Genomic DNA, 19,156 nt, shown 5'->3' on the forward strand with positions numbered 1-19,156 from the left:
TGGCCTCTTATAATGGCAGTGGATTTTTATGGAGCAAAAAAACAGTAGATGAATTCATCTACAACCTCCAATTCATATTAATTGACACTAGTTTAGTACTTACAAAGTTAGTACAACTTTGTACTAAACCAACATCAATTAATATGGATCACAGGAAGTAACGTTACACAAGGCAAACTTACAGCACAACAAGCAATGACATGCTCAACAAGTTGAGTCGGTCTCAAAGGCAACGTGCAATGGCATGCTCAATAAGTTGAGACGGTCTTAACACAAGACATAATCCAAGAAATTCCAGTTCTACCATAAAGGAATCACGACCTGATACATCCAAGGCTGACTGGTAGTCGAAGGGGGGAAACGAGATCTAACCATTAATTAGCAAGGGCAACGAAGATGCACAATAATCCCTACACATAATCTAAATCTAATCAGCAAACAGAAGCCAGAGACCAGAATCAAATTGTCCTCTGGAACCAATGGAAGTCCAGTCCAGAGTGCACCTGCTACAAAAACAATGCCCCCAACTGTGCTCTTGAAGTCAGCGCCTGCTTACCAAGTCAAGGTAGGGGAAGACAGTCCAGTCACCTGAGCCGGCAGCTGAGAATTCTTGTGCAAGGGTAATTTAGGTGATGTAACTTCCCTGCTGCTTATGAAGCAACTGAGCAGAGGACTTTGCGTCCAAATACAGAACACGAACTTCTTCAAGATCAGCCTGACAGAGGATCGTGAAGTCAGACTACAAGTGACTGAAATCAGGCTACGAAGATGACATGTTACTGAAATTCAACATATACCTTGCAGATCTTCTCTCTCCCATTAGCCTTGGCAACTACGCTAGCAGGTGACAGCAACTGAATAGCATGTCTGCAAAGAGATTCAAGATATATTACAACCCATTAGAACCAACAATGATTACACTAGACATACAGACATGTTGAAATTCAAATAAGTAGAACACTAAAAGTGGGATGACAGCAATAAAACAGGTTGGAAACTGTCCTAACTTTAAAGGCTCGAGAAAGTCCTTCCAACCCACATTCCAGCTAAATTTAACTTAATTTCGCATTTCTAATCTTGGCATGGGATGCAAATGTGTGCACATAATCCGAAACAACAACAAGAACCATACCTCAAAGATGTCTGCTGCCCAACCTCTCCTAGAAATGCAAGACTGTCTTCATCAATTTCAATCTCCTCCACTTGTGCTCTAATAGCTAGTATCTGCAACGCACAATAAACAAACATTAAATGCATTTCTACATAGGAAAGTTGAACACATGATAAGACAGGAAATAGGAACCTGGATCATCTCGATAGGGCCATATATCTGTGTCCGTACGATAACCAACCTATCTAGGAGGTCGACTGGGATACCATGGGGACTTGTCATGTCAGTTCCCCTGAATAAATAAAAGAGTTGTACAATCATAAGATGTATAATAATGGCAAAATAGTACATAAGAGCAATGTTTTTAAGGCGGAAAGGCGAGCACACCGCCCTGATGCCTAAGCGCCTAAAGTGGGCATAATTGCAAGGCGCTGCCAGGGATTCCGGTATTGCAGTTCAGCATGGAGCAATTCACAACAACTAAATCAAATTTCTTACCTTACAGTACATATTCCTCTGTTTGTAGCGAGTATTACAATTGGCGATAATGGGCTCTCAAGAGCACGATTAAGATAAGAGAAGCACTCAATGTCCAGCATGTGAACCTACAGATAAAATTATTATCATTAATGAAAACAGATCACTGTAAGGCATAGTTCTACCATTTAGTAACATAAAGCCAATTAGTTCAGGAGAACAATGCTGCTCCACAAGATGGACACTAGTTTATTTGGCAATAGGAGAAGTTGGAAATAAACAAGCCCAAGCTCATTCATATTTTAGGAAATCCAAAACAAACCTACGAAGACAAGTAGATTTTCAATCCTGAGATAATAATATAATACCTCATCAATGAACAGCACACCAGGTACAAGCTCTGCAATACCTTCGTCAATATATCTGTTAACCACCTATGACCATACAAAAGAAAAGGCACCCATTCCAATAGGTCTATCAAAATTTGATCCAAACTTAAATAAATAAAATGTTGCATAACGAGAATTTTGAAACCTTATTGATCTCTTGGCGCAGCTTCTCAGTGATTTCAGTCTTCCGTGACTTCATCATCTGGCCCATAAGGGACAAAATATCTTGGCCTCCTTGCGGCTGGGCATTTGCGGCGTCAAGGTCATGCAGTGTAACGTCCTATGCAGATGAAAGCATATAATTTACTTCTTTCAGTTGACTTGCATTGAACTTGAAAACAAGAAGAATACGCTTCTATGTTACAACACAAACAGGAATTTTCACTCTATGCTATTGGAAAAGATTATCACCCACCGAGAGAAAATAGAGAACAAACCACGCTGAACACAATTGTCCTTCGTCGGATGTAGGTACGTAAAGGATGATTCTAACTTTCTTTAGACAGAACAAGAACAACGATTCCTACTTAATTGGTGAATTCAAGAAGATAATAGTTAACTGGGTTTGAGCGGATGATCAAAAAAATGGCGCGCAATCTTATTAGCTCGCGAACTTTATGTTTTCTTATCCAGGAAGGCGCAATTAATAATGTGGACTGAGTATTTGATACAATCTTATTAATCCTTAGGTTATGGATTTTCCGTTTCTATTTTCTGGAATTTAGCGGGAGCAAGCAACTTACAACTACCTGGCAGGGAAACCACATATTTAAGCATGCTTGAGCAACATTATAATAATAAGAAGCTTCATCTTAACAAATGCAGCATGCTTCCACCTTGATCCTTTAGATTAGATATAATATGCTGCAATTGCATACTATATTATCTCAGATCCAATTACCAAAAAGTTCTTTTATGGATGGTACAATGCAGAATTGGCTGAACAAGTGTACATGCAAACAAATTATAAGGCTGAACTAGCGTCAAATTTGTACCTGCACTATTTCTTTTTTCTTGTGGACTTCCCCTTTGGGAATTGGCACATACTCCTCTGCTTCAAGATCGTATTCTGTAGCAAAAGCATCACATCTGCCAACTCTTTTCACTGCACCGCTGTTAGCTTCAATGTATATAACATCACCGACTGCCACCTGCATCCCGTATACAAATGATCAAATGTTAACCAGCTTCATGCAGAAGACAAGTAGGAGAACCAAGGCAAAGCAACGAAAGTAAATTATAATGCATCATATCTCAATTTAAGTAAAGTCTCACGATGTTTTGTTATGCCATAATAGAACATCTAACAATGAACAAGAGAAATATGATCATGGGTGTGAGTTTCCATGAGTAAATACTTGCCATGAGTTTGCACATGTTATATATTGCATAAAGACAATATTCTGAACACCTGAGATACACAATCCACCCACTGTAATTCAAAGCAAAAATACAAATGCAACTTAACAGTCTAGCAACAGAGGCAGAGAGCAAGGGAGGGTAGGTAGCAGATAGTAACCTTTTCCTTGATTAAAGCATCATAAATTGTAGGATCTAACTTTAGTTGCTTAGTCCCTTTTACAGTCTTCAGGCCAATTACTACATGGCTAATGCTTTTCCCATATCCACCAGTTGAACTCTCAGATTCTTCTGGGGAAAGCTCTGTAACCTAAAAGGCAAGCAAAATAATATAGCCACAAGCACTAGAACATTAGTTGTATTAGAAAATGATGACAAAGAAAGTATTCATATCAAGTAAAACACTAATTCAAGAACGGTATCTTTTTCAAATTTGAAAAGGAGCATATATGCCACTCCTACCTCTCCTTCATAGACTTCTTTGTTTTCCTTTATACGCAAACCTATAGCTCTACGAAAATTTTCCATCAGCACCTCAGTTTTCTTGACCTCTGAAGAGTACACTTCTGATCCTACCATAGGACAGAAAGGGACCTGCATTCCAGAATAGCAAGAGAAGATTGAAGTTTCTTCCAAAACAGAAATAGACATAGGGCATCAAATGTAAATCAATATATAGTTCACTGCAAAAAATCATATACATTGAATGTAATGGACAAGACAGCCTGATAAATTGCTAGCAAATGCTAGCGATCCACCAAATTTACTCCAGCGTTTTGGAGTAAGTATATTTTCTAAAGAACAGCATACTTCCCATTAGCAGGGCAGCATACTGAAATATTTTGGACCAGCGAGAAGCAGAATATAGAACTCAAAATAAATTTTTAATGACCAAGACAAATGGTAACACATTACTAGCTAAAATGATACTACAGAACACCAATTTAGTTAAGTAGATGAAATGTAATTCAACCACTCTAGCAACATCCCAGCTACAACAAAATGAAAAGGTGAATGCTTCAATGGTCAGAGCTCGGTGAATTAATTTGGTTGCCTGTCTTACTAGAACTAGATGAGACCTTGCAAATGCAGAGCTGCCTGTTCATCATACAGCTGCTCTTCACAAGCAGTAAGTTAACATTTTTTGAAAAGAGAAGAGACTAAACGATCAAGGACTGTCCAGTAAGGTAGTAACAACCTAGCCTCCAAATCTATATCTATATCTATACCTATACCTACCTACTAATAAAGCAAGGTGCGTTTCTCCAATTTTTTAATCCATTCACCCACATTATTATTTATGAATTTCTGAGAATTTTTACTATCCGAGGTGGTACTATTTTTTGCGCAGTTTTTGTTATTGGGCTCCTGAAAAAACTTGATGCTGTTATTGGGCCACGTTTATGTTCTGGGCTCCCGTGACCTTACCGCAGTGCTGCCTTAAATAAAATCTTGATTTGATCCGTCACCTTTTTTTTGTCCGTCACACCTCCTGGCGGACGGCCCCTCATACGGCGCTTCAAAAGCCCAAAGGGAAACAAACAGGAAAAAAAAGCGTGACCGCGTCAGACTCCTTCACACGTCTCACTCCTGAACTAGACGATTCAGAGGCATACGCCCTCATGTCGTGGTCCTGCCCGCGACCCATTGCTGGAGGACTGCCCTAACCCTGCCGTGCACGTTGCCGGCAAAGAAGGCGAGGATGCGTCGCCGGGAGACGGGAAGACAATCGACGTCCCAGATGGGTGTTTTTTTTCAGATTTCTGGCACGTCGCTCCCTGATGACCAGAGTGTACAAAATCAGACCTGTTTTCAATTCGTACATGTGCAACAACAGCAAGTGCTTTTGGTATGGCGGTTTGGGAAGAGATACAGGGAGGATTGGAGGATCCTGCTGTCATCCGGATTGATGGCGAATGACACGACCATGGCATTCGTCCAAGGAAGTACTCTGGCAACGCCCCATGCATCTGTATCACGCACACCCTGTCTAGCTTCATGATTGTGAGGGGATAGTTTGAACATGTCACACCCCCTGTTGTGTTGGTGATTGATTTCAGTGAAGTCAGTGATAACAGAAGAATAAAGAGATTACAATCACACAATTTTATATGCGTAAGTATGGGCATTGCATTCATGTAAATGTTGCCTTGTTTGCTTGGGCTTTTTGCTATGAAAACATGATTGTGCAGGTTTGAGATTTCGTGAGTCTTTATAATGCAATGTTCCTTACCTGCAGGTTTGAGATTTTCTTGGCACAGGTTCGAGATAGTCAATGCATCATTTCAGCAAGGCATCGGTGCAAATGCTCTTCCGGTGGAAGATGAAGCTTTCGGATGGGGGCACCACATTTCACTAGCTAGCTGTTGAGAACTAATCATGTCCTCTCTGGCTCTCTCCGGACGGGAGGTGATATTTTATCTCCCATCGCAAGCATGGACATTTTTGCTAGTTTGGATTAACTAGTCCAAATCTAGTCCGGAAAACAAGTTGTACATTGCAGCCAAACAAACATGTAACAGTAGCAGTAAAAGTTGTACTAGCAATTTGTGAGGGAGGGAAAGGAGGATGAATTAGAGGCACGGACGGACCTTGCTGCCCAGCTCCTGGGAGATGCCGAGAGCGAGTGCGGTCTTGCCGGTAGCAGGCGGGCCGGCAAGGAGCAGCGCGCGTCCAGCCATCTTCTTCTGGCGGATCATGTCGACCACCAGCCCGCAGGCCTCCCTCGCCTCCGCCTGCCCCACGAACCCCGCCGACATCCCTATCGCCGTCCCATTGGCCTGCAAAAAAGAGAAGCAAATGAGTCCTGAGAAGGAAAATTCGGGGAAACACTCGTAAGCCCGCAGGGGGAGCAGAGAAGCAGCAGGAGAGTTACGTCGAGGCCGAGGCCCTTGATGTGGGTGTGGGTGGCGATGCGCTGCTTCTTCGAAGTCGACTGTACCTCCTCGATCCTCATCGCCGCTGCCGCCGCCGCCGATCTTTCTCTCTCTCTCCCGAGGCGGCTAGGGTTAGCCGCCGAGGCGCGTGCGGGGGCGAGAAGACGACGCGGCGGCGCAGAGTAGACTGGAGAGAGCGAGGGGGGGTTCGCGCCGGTGGTGCAGGAAGGTGGCGGCGATTTGGGGGGCAGAGCAGAGGGAGGCGCCGACGGAGAGCTGCGATAAGAGGGAAGCGGGTTAGGGTTGGGAGAGACTTGCGTTCGATGTGGGCTTAGTAGGAGATGTTTTGAGCCACTGGATTTGCATCCAGCGGTACAGATAGGCTCAGGTACAATTCGCGTTTACATCCTTGGAAAAGACCTTTGTAGCGGAAAAACTTGAACATCCAGAGATTACAAATAGTACGAAGAGAAGAAAAACTTGAACATCTTGTCAGAGGTAAACACACATAAATCTGCATTCTACTTACATCTAGAGAAAAGCATTGTCTCTTCTCAGGTGTAGAGAATTCATCAAACGGAAGCAAAGTGGAATTCATCTCTTAAAAGAGTTGGCATCACTTAATTCAAGGGTCAATTCTGCAAAAACAAAATAAAAAGCTTAAGTAGACATATTGTCATAAAGAGGCAAGAAAAAAAACTATCACTCTCAATGCCCAGAATTCACCTGAGAGGGTTGGTACACTACACAGATTTGTCATGCATGCCAAGACTCGCGAGGGCGGGGTGGCGCTAGTTTTCTCCATTTGGAAGATCAATGTTGTAGTCAATTTCACTGCCATCAACAAGAAACTAAAATCTGATTGCCTTCTCTTATCTGCTTCCCTACGGAAAAAAAATAAATGTGCCACACATCACGAACTGGATCCAGTCTCAAGGAAGTGTATGTTACTGGACTAAATTAGTGCTTCTCAAATTGAAACAAGACTGAAGAATCAAACTTATGTTCGAACAGCAAGCATAATGATTTAATCTGCACATCTATATTATGGACATCTCCGCATCTGCATGCGTTGTAGATATGTACACTTTTTCTTAGAATTGGCATATATCCTCGCCGCTGCTCACCGAATCAGTATGTCCATTGTCCACGCGTTTTTACCACAACAAACTATCTTTTCATTACAGGTACTCATGCCGATTAGCTTGCATTGCTACCTAGTTTACTTAACAAAATTACTATTAGCATAGTGCACAGAAAACTGCTACTAGGTGATGGAAAAAGGGGATGAAAAGTGTGGACTAAGAGCCCGTTCGGAAGTCCTCCGCGTCCGCGCTTCTTGAGAAGCTGGCGAGAAGCTGGCCGAACGCGACGGCTCCTAGAAGCCAGCTTCTGGAGAAACAGAATGCCGCAGTGCAATTTTCTGGAGCAGCTGTCGAGCAGCTTCGCGGAAACGAGAAGTGGGAGTTGGTCGTTATTACATCGATACTGCCCTTCCGAAGTGCTAGCCGAACCGTTTTCTCGCTACAGCTCTCGCACCTTGCTGGAAATTACATCGATACTGCCCTTCCGAACCGTTTTCTCGCTACAGCTCTCCCACGTTGCTGCCGAACGCTCGCCCAGCGCCACGAGAAGCTGGCTTTTGGAGAAGCCAGCGGACATCCGAACGGGGCCTAAATATATGCATTCTCTCATCGATAACCTCAGTCCCACGACAACAAAGTCACGGTATCCGTTCACCACTACAGTATATCAACAAGCTTGCCATTGGGCCGCTAAATAGGTAGTCATCTAGAACTCTTCAGTGCAAAATTCAAATCAGGAGTACAAATTAGAAGCACCACAATCTGATAAAATTTCTTGATTACCGACATGGTAGCAGGCACCAAAATTGGACACTCAACTTAAAAAGCCTTAGTGCTAGCACGATGCAAATGCGGGTGGATCAGGACATACCAATACTACTTGTCCTTGCAATTAAACTGTACTTACCACTAACTGTCTCCAAAATCACCACCAGAAAGCATGGAACGATACCATATGCCCCGGTACTCGTCGGCATTAGACGGATACTGGATGTGGGGAAGAGATCTAGTCTGACCCAATTGCATGTCCACCCTTGACTCGCAGCTCGCCCGACCCCAGTTGCATGCCCACCCTTAAACGCAAACTAGCCCGGCCTAATAGCATGTCCACCCTTGACACGCAACTCGCCCGACCTTAGTTGCATGTCCACCCTCGACACACAACTCCCGACGACCCCAGTTGTATGTCCAGCCTTTACACGCAACTAGAGCAACACAATTGTGTGTCCATCCTCGACACATAACTTTTATACGCGACCCAGTTGTAGGTGCATACTCAAGATGTAACTGCGTTGCATGTGTCACACCCGGCATGAAAACGTAAGCAACATAACATCCAGCTGCTGCTCCGTCTGCGGGTGTTAGGATTCATGGAGGCACTCGTTGCTGGATTGCCCGACCTCTCGGTGCACCTGGGCAATATGTAACGAGTGCATCACAGAGTGCACGACGACGTGCACGGAACCAGATGCCAAAAATTGGTTGTTTGTGATGAACGACTTACTATCACATGTGTAGTTTACAAAGATGATTGTTACTCTATGGGCAATCTGCTCTTCAAGGAGGAAAGCTATTCATGAAAACATCTACAAGAGTCCAAGCTCCATTCACCAGTTTGTTACCTCTTATCTCTGAGAGCTCAATGCAAATATGCAATACATACACCCAAGTCTGCAGCACCGAAACCTGTACAAGACATCAATCAGAAGTGGCTTCCTCCAGAGGGGGGATGTGCGAAAATAAACATGGACAGAGCTTTTTGCAGGAATGGCGGTAGGGCTGCCCTTGTTGCTCTTTGCAGAACGAAGCAAGGCGTGTATGCTGGAGCCTCGGCGATCGTTGTGCAAAATATTTCAGACCCTGATACCATTGAAGCCCTTGCATGTCGGGAGGGTCTTGCTTTGGCCGAATACCTCTCACTCACAAGGCTAGTAAATGCGTCTGATTGTCAGGTTGGGGTGAATGACATCGAGCAAAGTTCAATCGGTGTGTATGGTGCAATCATCAGAGTTAAGAGAAAGTAGAGCTCTTGGAGAAATGTATCTTAGTCCACGAGCGTAGAAATTTTAACTTTGAGGCTCATTGCCACGCAAAACACGCAGCTACTCTAGATATTGGCCGTCATATTTGGTTGGAAACTCCTTTTGATCCCAATGCAATACCTGTAAACATGGCTACTGAATGATCAATAAACCGTGTCGTGCCTAAAAAAACCTTAACCCCCACATGACCCCATCTCATAGTATGCATAATCCAATTACATCATTGATTTGGAAAAAAATAAATTAACTTCAACATTTGGTAAATAAAATGCTATTTAATTTTTACCATAAGCGTTCTCAAAGTTCACCTTAAAAAGAAGGGCACTTCGTTTTCTATGACGAGCAATAGATTATGGTTATGCTACAATCTCTCGAATTTCTCCAAGAAAGCGTTCATTATCCGGCCCTTGTGTTTGTCTTTGCCCACAGCCAGAGTCACACACCTAAGGAATGCTCCTGGCACGGACGCCGGTCAGAGTAAATGTCCACGGGCACGCTAGTCAAAGAAAACAAGCACCAAGGGACGACACGCATAGATCCAAATAAAAGCAAACGGCGCCTTTTTGTTTTTTGAACATCAGTACAGAGTAGGAGTAGCTCGCATCTGCACACAGCCAAATCCAGGGGTGGTGGTAGTAGAGAAGAAGAAGAAGAAGAAAAGGCTTGGGTATTGAGTAACGGAAAACGGACGCTCCTGCTCCTGCTCACGTACGGTATTTTGACGAGCGAGTCGATCGATCGACCTGCTCACGTACGTACGTATATCTACTATCTGCCCTGGCAGTACTCGTGCTATATATGTAAGTATTCGTACCGTCGTAGGTATATGCTGAACGTTTGTGAGTAGATGCAAATCCGGTATGAGTAGCAGGTCCCCGCAAAAAAAAAGGTACGAGTAGCAGGTGTGGTGTTGGAGGACGAACGAACCACAACCACCCGAGGGACTGGAGTGAATGCGGATCCAGCGACTGAATTCAGCCGGCGAGGAACGAACGTACGGCCAGGCTGCCGAAGCAGCAGTACACGTACGTGCGTGCTCGGATCTGAAGATAAATTTCGTATGCCAGGTCCGGTCAGGTGGCCAAGGCGTCAGTCAGTCACTCTGTGTGTGCGCGCGCGAGCGTGGCCAGAAAGTCGGGGACGGTGGCCGTGACGCGAGCGGCATGGGGATGGGGTTCACTTTGAGGCTCCAGAGGCGCCAACGGCAACGGCTAGCTCGGTTCGAAAAGGGGCCAGCTCAGAGCCACCGGCCTGGGTAGGCACGGCGCGGAGACGCTTTCCAGGCTGCGACCCCACGAGTCCACCACCAGCACGAGAGCCCGACCGACTCCGCTCCATCTCCTTCCTGGAGCGCGCCGTTGCCCAACCATGCGCGCGTAATCTGCTCTCGAGTCTTGAGCCCCACGATCCGAATCAAGCTGGTGCAATCACGCACGCATTAGTTCATCACCGTAACCCTAAACCGTATGCAAAACACGGAACGGGTCGCCGTTTCTCCCTTGCTAACACGGACGCCAAAGAAAAAAGCTACTGTACGCGGTATACGACCCCGGCCATGATGGTCGCCGGAGAAAATTACACATTTACACTGCCGACTGGCTGTACTCCACAAGCCCATACTATCCTACTGTCTTCGCATTAAGATATCCCACTGATCCGAGTGAGTGATGATCCATCACGAGGCCTGCGTGCGTACTCCTACGTGCGTACGCCAGGAAGCCAGAGAGATCTCGTCAGGCAGTAATGAGTGCGCAGATTTCGATTTCGTCGCAGCAGCCCCGAGATGCAAACCGTAAAGGCGCTTTAAGACGCAACGCAAAGCTTTCCTCTACGTACGCACGCACGATCGTCTCGGGCGAACGGCTAGCCCGACGAGCTCGACCACGAGCCCATAAAACCACCCCACCTGCGGCCAGCAACCACCACCACCACGATCACTGTGTCCGCCACCTTGGCCCATTTTGAATGTGACAAAGAGAGGGAAACCAAGCCCAAGCCAAGAACCCGGCCGGCCATGCCGAGGTCTTCTTCCTCCCCGTCCTCCTGCTCCGCGCCCCGCATCCTCGGCAGGGCCATGGCCATCCTCTCCCTGCCGCTCACGCCGCTCTCCAAGGCCAGGGCGGCGCGGACCCTGCTCCTCTTCAAGAAGCGCCGCGCGCGCCGCCTGCGCCACTACAACTACGCCTACGTGGGCGAGTACCAGTTCTCCCCGTCCGGCTCCCCGCTGCTCCTGCCCCGCCCGCCCGGCGTCTCCGCGTGGCGCGCCAAGCGCAGGAGCCGGGCCAGGACGGTCCTCGCCGCGCTGCTCTGCGGCGGCGGGTGCGGCCTCGGCGTCTTCGACGGGGACGGCGGGATCGACGTCGCTGTGCTCGACGGCCTGCTTCCCCTGCCTCGGGCTCTGCAGGACGACGAACGGGCCGGTGAGGACGCCGCGTCGTACGGGTACGGCGAGCAAGCGTACCACGGCGAGGAGGAGGAGGAGGAGGATGAGGAAGTGGAGGTGGAGTGCGAGGGCGGGGGGGACGAGGAGGTGGACGGCCGGGCGGAGCGGTTCATCGAGAGGTTCTACGAGGAGATGAGGATGCAGCAGAGGCGCCTCCTCTAGCTCTATGCCGGCCGGATCCATGGACGACTCTGTCTGTCTGCATTTCGCCTTCGTTTCTTGGTCTTGGCAGAATTGTCGCTAGCTATCTTGGCTGCAGTTCCTTCGGTTACAGTGTGTTTGCTCTTGGTTCCTCTCGCACAGTGTTGCTGTTCAAGTAGTACGTATCATGTTCACTCATGTGTCTGAATTTACCCAAAATTCCTTGTTGTTGACTTTGTTGTGGTGCTGATAAACGTTCTCCGAGTTCAAATCTGTATTTTGTGCTACTATTCTTCAGTCATGCCAGTGCGGCACGCGTTACAGATTCATGATCTCCGTTCGAGTTCAGTTGTCTATATCCATTTAAATTTAAATTTAAAAATCAGAAGAACCGAAGGAGAGCAAATCATGGGAAAGTTGGCCGTATACAATGTGATAAGAGCGTTTCTCTCAAGGCGCGGTTGCCGTATCTCCCTTTGTTAAAACAAAGTGCATCGAGGAGCGCTTTTCCGGATGCAGAGAATGCTCGGCTCTGCTCTGCTCTGCTTCGAGAACCGGCGCCGTTTTGTTCTCTGATCCTTGCCTGTTTCCTGCCGAGTTATTATACTTCAACAACTCGAGCAAGTCCAGGAAAATGCAGCATTGAAAATTCCACCATGCTCGCAAGGTGGGAGCTCGTTCACGGATCACAACGGCATGATGCCGGAAAGGTTAAAGCGCTTGAGACAAAGGTGTTCTCGTTTTTCAGAGGGATTTGCAAGGTCCGCAAGATAGATCTAGCACAAAAGGGAAGCAGAAAGATGTTTGAGCGCATGATGTACGTGCCAGATTTGGTGATATTTGAACATTCGAGGAGCTCGTGACAGAAAAAACAAATTCGTGTCAAGAAATATTTGAAAAACAATACTTCACAGTTCATGCCTGGATTTGTCTTTTTTACCGTGCGCTCTTGGAATGGCCAAACATCACCAAATTTTGCACAAACATCACGCACATGCACATCGCTTGCAAAATAAATTCAGAATTTTTCTATTTTTAATCGCGTTACTGTTCACCAGGCTCATCTGAACACGGATATCAAATTGGATATTCATAGCAAAAGGTACATATCAATATCAATATGATGCAGAGGCCGGGGGTTTAACCTTCTTCCCCAAAAGAAAAGATCCACCTTGATTTCTTCCATCATCGCTACACAAAGGCAAAATGGCCTTGGACAACATACACAGGAGCTCCGGCAAAAATTGCTGAAGAGAAAACATGATGTACTACAACCGTACCATAAAAGCTTGCTAGTCCTTGGCATTATTCAGTGAAACAGCAGGAAATGCCTCTGAAGGTTAAAAAAAAAACAGTGCATACACTTAGCACGTTTCAGTTAGCCAGTAGTACACAAAAGGGAAAATAACCGGGGTGGGGGGCGTCCATATGACTACATGACGCTGTACAACATCTTCGGAGGAGAAATAGAGTACATATCTGCAAAGTGTTTCTCATGCCTGACCAATGCCATGTCAACCAGTAAACTTCCACACTTTCAGTAGCAGCATTGGTCCAAGGCGAACTCACCGACGAGGGCCTCGAGTATGTCGTCCTCGATGGCGACGCTGATGTCGAACGCCTCGGTCCGGCACGCGTCCCACCTCGCCGCCACCACCTGGTCAAGCTCCTTCTCGGCGGCCTGGTCCGACGAGATCTCGCTCCAGTTGCCGATCTCTTCGGATATCTCCCTCTTCAGCAGGTCCTTGCTCAGGGTGAGGGGCATTCGCAACAAAGCCTTGTACCCGCATTTCCCGAAATCGCGGAACTTCGAGTCCAGCGATTCGACAATGCAGTCGAACAGAAAGTTGGTGCGCTGGCAGTTGTTTTCTTCCTTGAAGCCGAAGCTGCCCTCCGTTCCAACGCCGAAGACGGCTTCGACGGTCTCCAGCATCTCGACGATGAAAGAATGGAGTGATAGGCTTGACGGTGTGCCACAGAAGAGGCTACTGTCCAGAAGCAGCTCGGCATTCGCAATGGCCTCTCCAATGCTGTGGAGCCTGCCTTCTAGGAATTCAAAATCATGCTCTGGAGAGCTTTGAACACATGGTATTTCAGCATTGCTGACATGATCATCAGTCTTTGTTGTGTCGATGGACATGGACAAGTCAACAATGTCAGACTCAAGATTGAAGAGATCTTCCATTTTGTTCTCCATTGAAATAAAGAATTCTGTACTCTCTGCAAACAAAAGAAGAAACCATGCATTACCATCATACTCTACTCCATCACACACGTCAAAACCTACTAATGTAATCCAGTCTGTAAATCAAAAATATTTTAAGCTTCTTTCTAAGAAGTGTTAATTTAAGCCGAACAAATTAACTAGAATAACAGAAAACTGTTATAGTAGTTCCAATATCAGCGATACATGTAAATTATTTGTTGTTTCCTGTGCTACTCATCGTAATGCTTACCTCGATACAGCGTCAAGACGTGCACTAAAGCAATTGATTTTCTTGCCAAATGCGTTCTACGCAAAACATAGCTATTCATTTAAGGTTTCGTCACCATATATTTCTACTTCAGATCAGCGACAGAAGTCGAGTAAACAAATAAAGGGGGAAGTTTATCTTCTAGCCCACTTTTCTCTTTCAGAAAGGCCTTTCAACCAAGCTTTGTAGATAACTACTCCTTTGCTGATGTTACTAGCTACAAAGTATCCTTACATTCTAGTACAAACATTAAAGATGATACAAAAATATTTACCGATCTTTTCAGTTGGACTTCCTGAGGAGGAAGCATCGTTTGAGAAGCATGCTTCGAGGACTGATGTCGGGCTCGGCTGATTGGGCTCATCGTTTGTGCATGTAGCGGAAGAATCGGCCCCTTGGTCACCCTGGAACTAGAACAAAAGAATGTTTTCAAATTTCAAAAGTCAGCAAGACAAAAAATAGTGTGACTAGTGACCGCAGTACAATGAATGCAGGTCATCCAAGTTGGTACACAATTACTTCAGTAAAGATCAGGCAGCATTCAATAATATATTTTCTACAAATTCGCAAAATGTACCAGGCATGGATTCATCAGTCTATATCATTAGACAAAGTGTTTAAGGATATGCAAAAATCAACATTACTGAAGTAAACATAAGACATAAAAAGTAGACAACACGAAGCAGCAAGGTAACATCTAAACTCACCTGATAACGCTTGCGAAAATCAGGTGATTGATCATTGGAATCATATACAGTCTCGGCATTATTCAAAGGAGCTGATGAATCCGAATAGTTACTACTCTGGGATGCTGAGGTGTTTGTGTCATTAGTAAGGGCAGAAATGAGCTCTTGGAGCACCGACACAGTCAAGTTTGCCGAACAACCATCACCTGGTTCAACCCTATCAGACAGGCCAAGCTCGGTCACCTTTGCTTTCAGGAGTCTCCTAAATTCCTCTTTCTCAGACGTGGCGCTCACGGCACAAGGTTCGGCTTCAGAACATTTGGCATCTACCAATGGCGTTCTTGTGCAACCGGTATCGGGGTGTGTGCCTCGGAGCCCTCTATGCTCTGAAACTTTGCCGTCGTCCGATGAAGCCCTGGACACCGGTCTCGCGGATGAACTAGAGGCAAATGCAACTGTGTTACGACCTCCTCTGTTACTGGCTGCGGTACTGCGGTCGATTTTCTTGCGTGATCCTCTCCTCTGCCCAGATGCATTGCTTGTATCCCTACTTGTGGACGCTGACCCATTTCGGTCGATCACGTCTCTTAGTGTGCTTCTTTGCCGGGTGGTCGAACTCATCGACTCCCTCCTCGGACCAGAATTTTGTGGTGCCCTCATACTACTACTGCCAGAATTGTGTGCTGCTCTCCTACTACCAGCAGGTGCCGATTCACGAGCATTGCCGATCGACCGCGTTGAACTAGCCAAGTTCCCAGACACAGCCCTCCTTGGAACATCTGGCCTAGACAAGGCTCCCCGTTTGCGCAACATCCTCTGTTCACCAGTTCTTGCGCCGGCACCGGCACCGGCATCGCTCGATCTGACCCCAGGATAACTGCCCATTCCCCCAGTTCTTGCCCTATAATCTCTTTGCATTGCATCCACATCAGAGCTGCTGCCTCTACTCGTGTGTGCATCGTAGGACTCCACTCTTGGCACCACAATGGTATGACTAGTGCTTGTCACCGAGCCTGCAGCAGCAGTGCCGCTCATGGTGTTCATGGAGTCTGTCTCCTGCCAGCAGACGGCATTGCCCCGTTGATCTGCATCCAGCTCCGGTGGAGGAGGCGCGCGACGCTCTAACGACAGGCTATCGGAGCGAGACAGGAAGTCGTCGAGCTCGAGCGTGCCCCAGCTCTGCTGCGAGGCGCCGGGGTGGCCGCGGTGCTGCGGCGAGGAGCAGGCGTACGCGATGGCCTGCAGCCTGGGGCTCGCGCGCGCGCCCGGCTCCAGCAGCCTCGAGGCGGCGGCGTGCACGAGCCGGCTCCGCCTGGGGCTCCTCGCCGGCAGGTCGGCGCTGTGGTGGCTCCGCGGCGCGTGCGTGGGCGACCCGGGCGCGGGCGGGCGCCGGCTCGGCGGCAGCATCACCACCACCGGCGCCGGCTCACTGTCTCCTCCCCCGGCCGACGCCGTCGACTCCACCTTCCTCTGCTTCTGCGGCCTGGGCGGCGCGGCGGGCCAGGACTCGAGGCCCATGAGGCGCGCGACGACGCCGGGAGGGGCGGCAGCGTCTTTGCCATCGGCTCCGGCGGCCGCGCTCGGCGCGTGACGAGGGGGCTGCGGGGCCGCCGGAGAGGGCGGCGGCGGCGGCGCGAGCCTGCGGAGCGAGGAGCTGCGGACGGCGGAGGGCAGCAGGCGGCGCGGGGAGAAGAGGCGGCGCTTGCGCGCGAGCCGGCGGTGCCAGTCGAGGAGGTGGAACAGCACGCCGCCGGCGCAGCCCCCCGCGCCCCCGCCCCCGAAAGGCGGCTTCTTCTCCACGATGGCCAGGCTGCCGCCGCCCATCCTCCCGCCCCGCCACCGCAATGGCGTCGCCGCTCGCTCGCTCCTCCGTCGTCCGAAGCTCGCTCCGGTCAGGTCAGGTCAGGTCCGGCTGGGCCTGGCCGTGCGAGGGATGATGTGTGTACTTGTTTTCGCCGACCCGTGCTTGGGTCCGGGGGCGGAAAAGCGGGGGCGTGGAGGATGTTGTAGTAGGTGGCACGCAACGGCACCTAGGCCTCGCTACCCGCCACCTCGGCGCGCCGCGCGAGGAGGTGGCGGGGGTGGGTGATGACCGGTGGGGCTCTGCGGGGCGCGGGCCGCGGCGTCAGTGGGGGTGGGTCGGCAGGGAGTGAGGCGGACGGGGGTGGGCGGGGCGACGCGTCGCGAGGAAGGAAAGCCAGGTGAGCAGCGGCCGGCCAGCAGGCGCAGCAGCCTTCTCTCCCTGGCTGGCACGGGAAACGAGGCTGGGGACGGAGCTGGGCTGGGGAGAAGGGCTAGCTATTGGTGTTCACACAGAGCTACTGGTGTGAGTGAGAAGGGGATGGGCTCGACTCGACTGGACTGGACTGGACATGGCAGGCTCATCGGCTGTTGCTGCAGCTGGTTGCCATGGACGGGGAACGGAAGATGTGGACTGCTCGGAGGTCTTGTCGTGGCGAGTCTAGCTGCTGGAATGCTGGATGCTGATGATGAGACGAGCAAGTGGAATTGGTTTTGGAGTTATTTCTCTGTGCCGTTGGGGGGCCTGGCGATCCGAAGTGCGCGGCTTTTCGTTTAGATTTCTGCGTGGCGGCCGGTCAAAAAAGCTCGAGAAACGCCCAGAAAATTGATGGAAAAGCCATGGCCCATGGAGCGAGCCGCGGACCACCGACAGGAACAAGCGAGCCCGCCCATCTCCCCTGCGTAGCTTTCACGACCCATCTCCCTGACCAGAGTAAAGTATATTTTAAACCTTGAATTCGTACGCCTCGTCGGTTTTAACCCCGAACTCCAAATCCCTGAAATCCACACCCCAACTCTCTAATCCCGGTCGTTTTCGCCCTTGTTTCCGTATCCAAACAGGGGAAGGATGGGATTGCTGACTAAGCAAGCATTGTGGGTCCCGCCCGGTCGCTGGAGAGGCTAAGTGGTTGAGCCGGACCACCTCGTTGCGCTCCTCGCTCACTTTTCCCCTTCCCCTGCTCTCGCGACGCATCGCCTTCCCCTGCGGCGGCAATGGCGATGCAGAGCGGCTGATCGCGGCGGCCTGGGACGACCACGCCGGCGGGAAAGGAGCAGGTGCGTCGTACTCTTCAGTCGTGAATCATCTGTGGTCTTTTTTTTTTCCCTCCCCGAGTTAGGTTTAGGGTTTTACAGGGCGAAAGGTGGGGTTTTGGGGTGAGCTAGGGGGATTTGTCGCCTGTTTAATCTCATGTTTTTGGGGCAATAACTTATACATGGATGGATACATCATATGCATTGTAGGTTTATTCGATTATGTAGGCTTTTTAATCGATTTTGTACGGGGTGAAAGGTGGGGTTTGGGGGGTCTGAAGGTGTCAATGCATGGACTAAATCATGTATGCTCTGTATAATTGATCTGCAGTAGGTTTGTTTTTCTGAAAATATAAACTGCACTGAATGTGTTTGTTTCTTGTACAGTAGGTTTCTGACTGTGAATATTTTTCTGAATGTGTGTGTTTCATCAGTACAGTAGGTCTCTGCAGTGAACTTACTGAATGTAAATATTGCAGTGTACAGGTTTTGCTGTTTCAAACCATGGATCCAGCAGAGGTTCTGCAGGTCAGATTTCATTATGGGGGAGAGAGTTCATCCGTATTGGCCCATCCCTTGATTATGTTGGGGGAGATACTGCAATGTCAGTGATTGAGACGGATAAGTTGTCATTGCCAGAGGTGAAAGGATTTTTAGCTGATCATTTAACCGTTAAAGAGAGTATGAAGCTATATTTTCTTATGCCTGGGAGAGAGCTAGTGAATGGACTACTGTTTTTGCATACTGATGAAGCTTGCATGAAGATGTCAGACCATATTACTGATGCAGGGGTTGCTGATATATTTGTGGAGTACAATGGTGAGCAAGATGAGCCATAGGAAGATTCTAGTGGCTCTGATTTTGAAGATGAACTGCATGATCTGATGGACAATGAGGATGAACCAGATGTTGTTATCACTGCAGAAGGAGAAGATATTGTGCAAAGTAATGTGCAGCAAGCTGATGCAGTACCAGAGCATGACATTTTGGAACATATCCTGGTTCCTAATGAAGGTGGT

The 19,156-nt window shown here is 48.3% G+C and overlaps 3 protein-coding genes across 4 annotated transcripts; 1 reads left to right on the top strand and 2 right to left on the bottom strand.

Annotated features, from left to right (window-relative positions):
* Positions 1-223: 223 nt before the first annotated feature.
* Positions 224-6,525, bottom strand: LOC123076932 (ruvB-like protein 1). Its single transcript, XM_044499090.1, has 12 exons — positions 6,212-6,525; positions 5,928-6,116; positions 3,799-3,930; positions 3,497-3,646; positions 2,973-3,128; positions 2,123-2,257; positions 1,957-2,022; positions 1,610-1,716; positions 1,304-1,403; positions 1,133-1,224; positions 798-867; positions 224-715 (listed from the first exon to the last, which is right to left on the bottom strand). The coding sequence occupies exons 1-12, from the start codon at positions 6,290-6,292 to the stop codon at positions 626-628; spliced, it is 1,368 nt and encodes a 455-aa protein (XP_044355025.1). The 5' UTR covers positions 6,293-6,525; the 3' UTR covers positions 224-625.
* A 4,677-nt stretch (positions 6,526-11,202) lies between these two features.
* Positions 11,203-12,220, top strand: LOC123073817 (uncharacterized). The gene has a single exon (XM_044496843.1). The coding sequence runs from the start codon at positions 11,354-11,356 to the stop codon at positions 11,942-11,944; it is 591 nt and encodes a 196-aa protein (XP_044352778.1). The 5' UTR covers positions 11,203-11,353; the 3' UTR covers positions 11,945-12,220.
* An 858-nt stretch (positions 12,221-13,078) lies between these two features.
* Positions 13,079-17,520, bottom strand: LOC123076933 (uncharacterized). Of its 2 annotated transcripts, none has more exons than XM_044499092.1 (3): positions 15,105-17,520; positions 14,672-14,801; positions 13,079-14,143 (listed from the first exon to the last, which is right to left on the bottom strand). In XM_044499092.1, the coding sequence occupies exons 1-3, from the start codon at positions 16,905-16,907 to the stop codon at positions 13,461-13,463; spliced, it is 2,616 nt and encodes an 871-aa protein (XP_044355027.1). In that variant the 5' UTR covers positions 16,908-17,520; the 3' UTR covers positions 13,079-13,460. The 2 variants fall into 2 exon arrangements, with proteins under 2 accessions (XP_044355027.1, XP_044355026.1); XM_044499091.1 differs by having other exon boundaries at positions 13,172-14,143; positions 14,672-14,807; positions 15,105-17,516.
* Positions 17,521-19,156: the final 1,636 nt, after the last annotated feature.

The sequence above is a fragment of the Triticum aestivum genome, chromosome 3D, assembly GCF_018294505.1.
Source record: "Triticum aestivum cultivar Chinese Spring chromosome 3D, IWGSC CS RefSeq v2.1, whole genome shotgun sequence".
Taxonomy (NCBI): Eukaryota; Viridiplantae; Streptophyta; class Magnoliopsida; order Poales; family Poaceae; genus Triticum; species Triticum aestivum.

What these genes read in the sequence shown, in the direction of transcription:
- LOC123076933 (XM_044499091.1), bottom strand. Translation starts at nt 16,907, where the DNA reads ATGGGCGGCGGCAGCCTGGCCATCGTGGAGAAGAAGCCGCCTTTCGGG. An exon ending in ATTTTCGCAAGCGTTATCAG is followed by an intron (nt 14,808 to 15,104) that starts GTGAGTTTAGAT and finishes CTTTTGTTCTAG; the next exon opens with TTCCAGGGTGACCAAGGGGC. An exon ending in AAGTCCAACTGAAAAGATCG is followed by an intron (nt 14,144 to 14,671) that starts GTAAATATTTTT and finishes TTTTGTTTGCAG; the next exon opens with AGAGTACAGAATTCTTTATT.
- LOC123076932 (XM_044499090.1), bottom strand. Translation starts at nt 6,292, where the DNA reads ATGAGGATCGAGGAGGTACAGTCGACTTCGAAGAAGCAGCGCATCGCC. An exon ending in AGAAAAAAGAAATAGTGCAG is followed by an intron (nt 2,258 to 2,972) that starts GTACAAATTTGA and finishes TCATCTGCATAG; the next exon opens with GACGTTACACTGCATGACCT. An exon ending in AGAGGAATATGTACTGTAAG is followed by an intron (nt 1,404 to 1,609) that starts GTAAGAAATTTG and finishes TTATTTATTCAG; the next exon opens with GGGAACTGACATGACAAGTC.
- LOC123073817 (XM_044496843.1), top strand. Translation starts at nt 11,354, where the DNA reads ATGCCGAGGTCTTCTTCCTCCCCGTCCTCCTGCTCCGCGCCCCGCATC.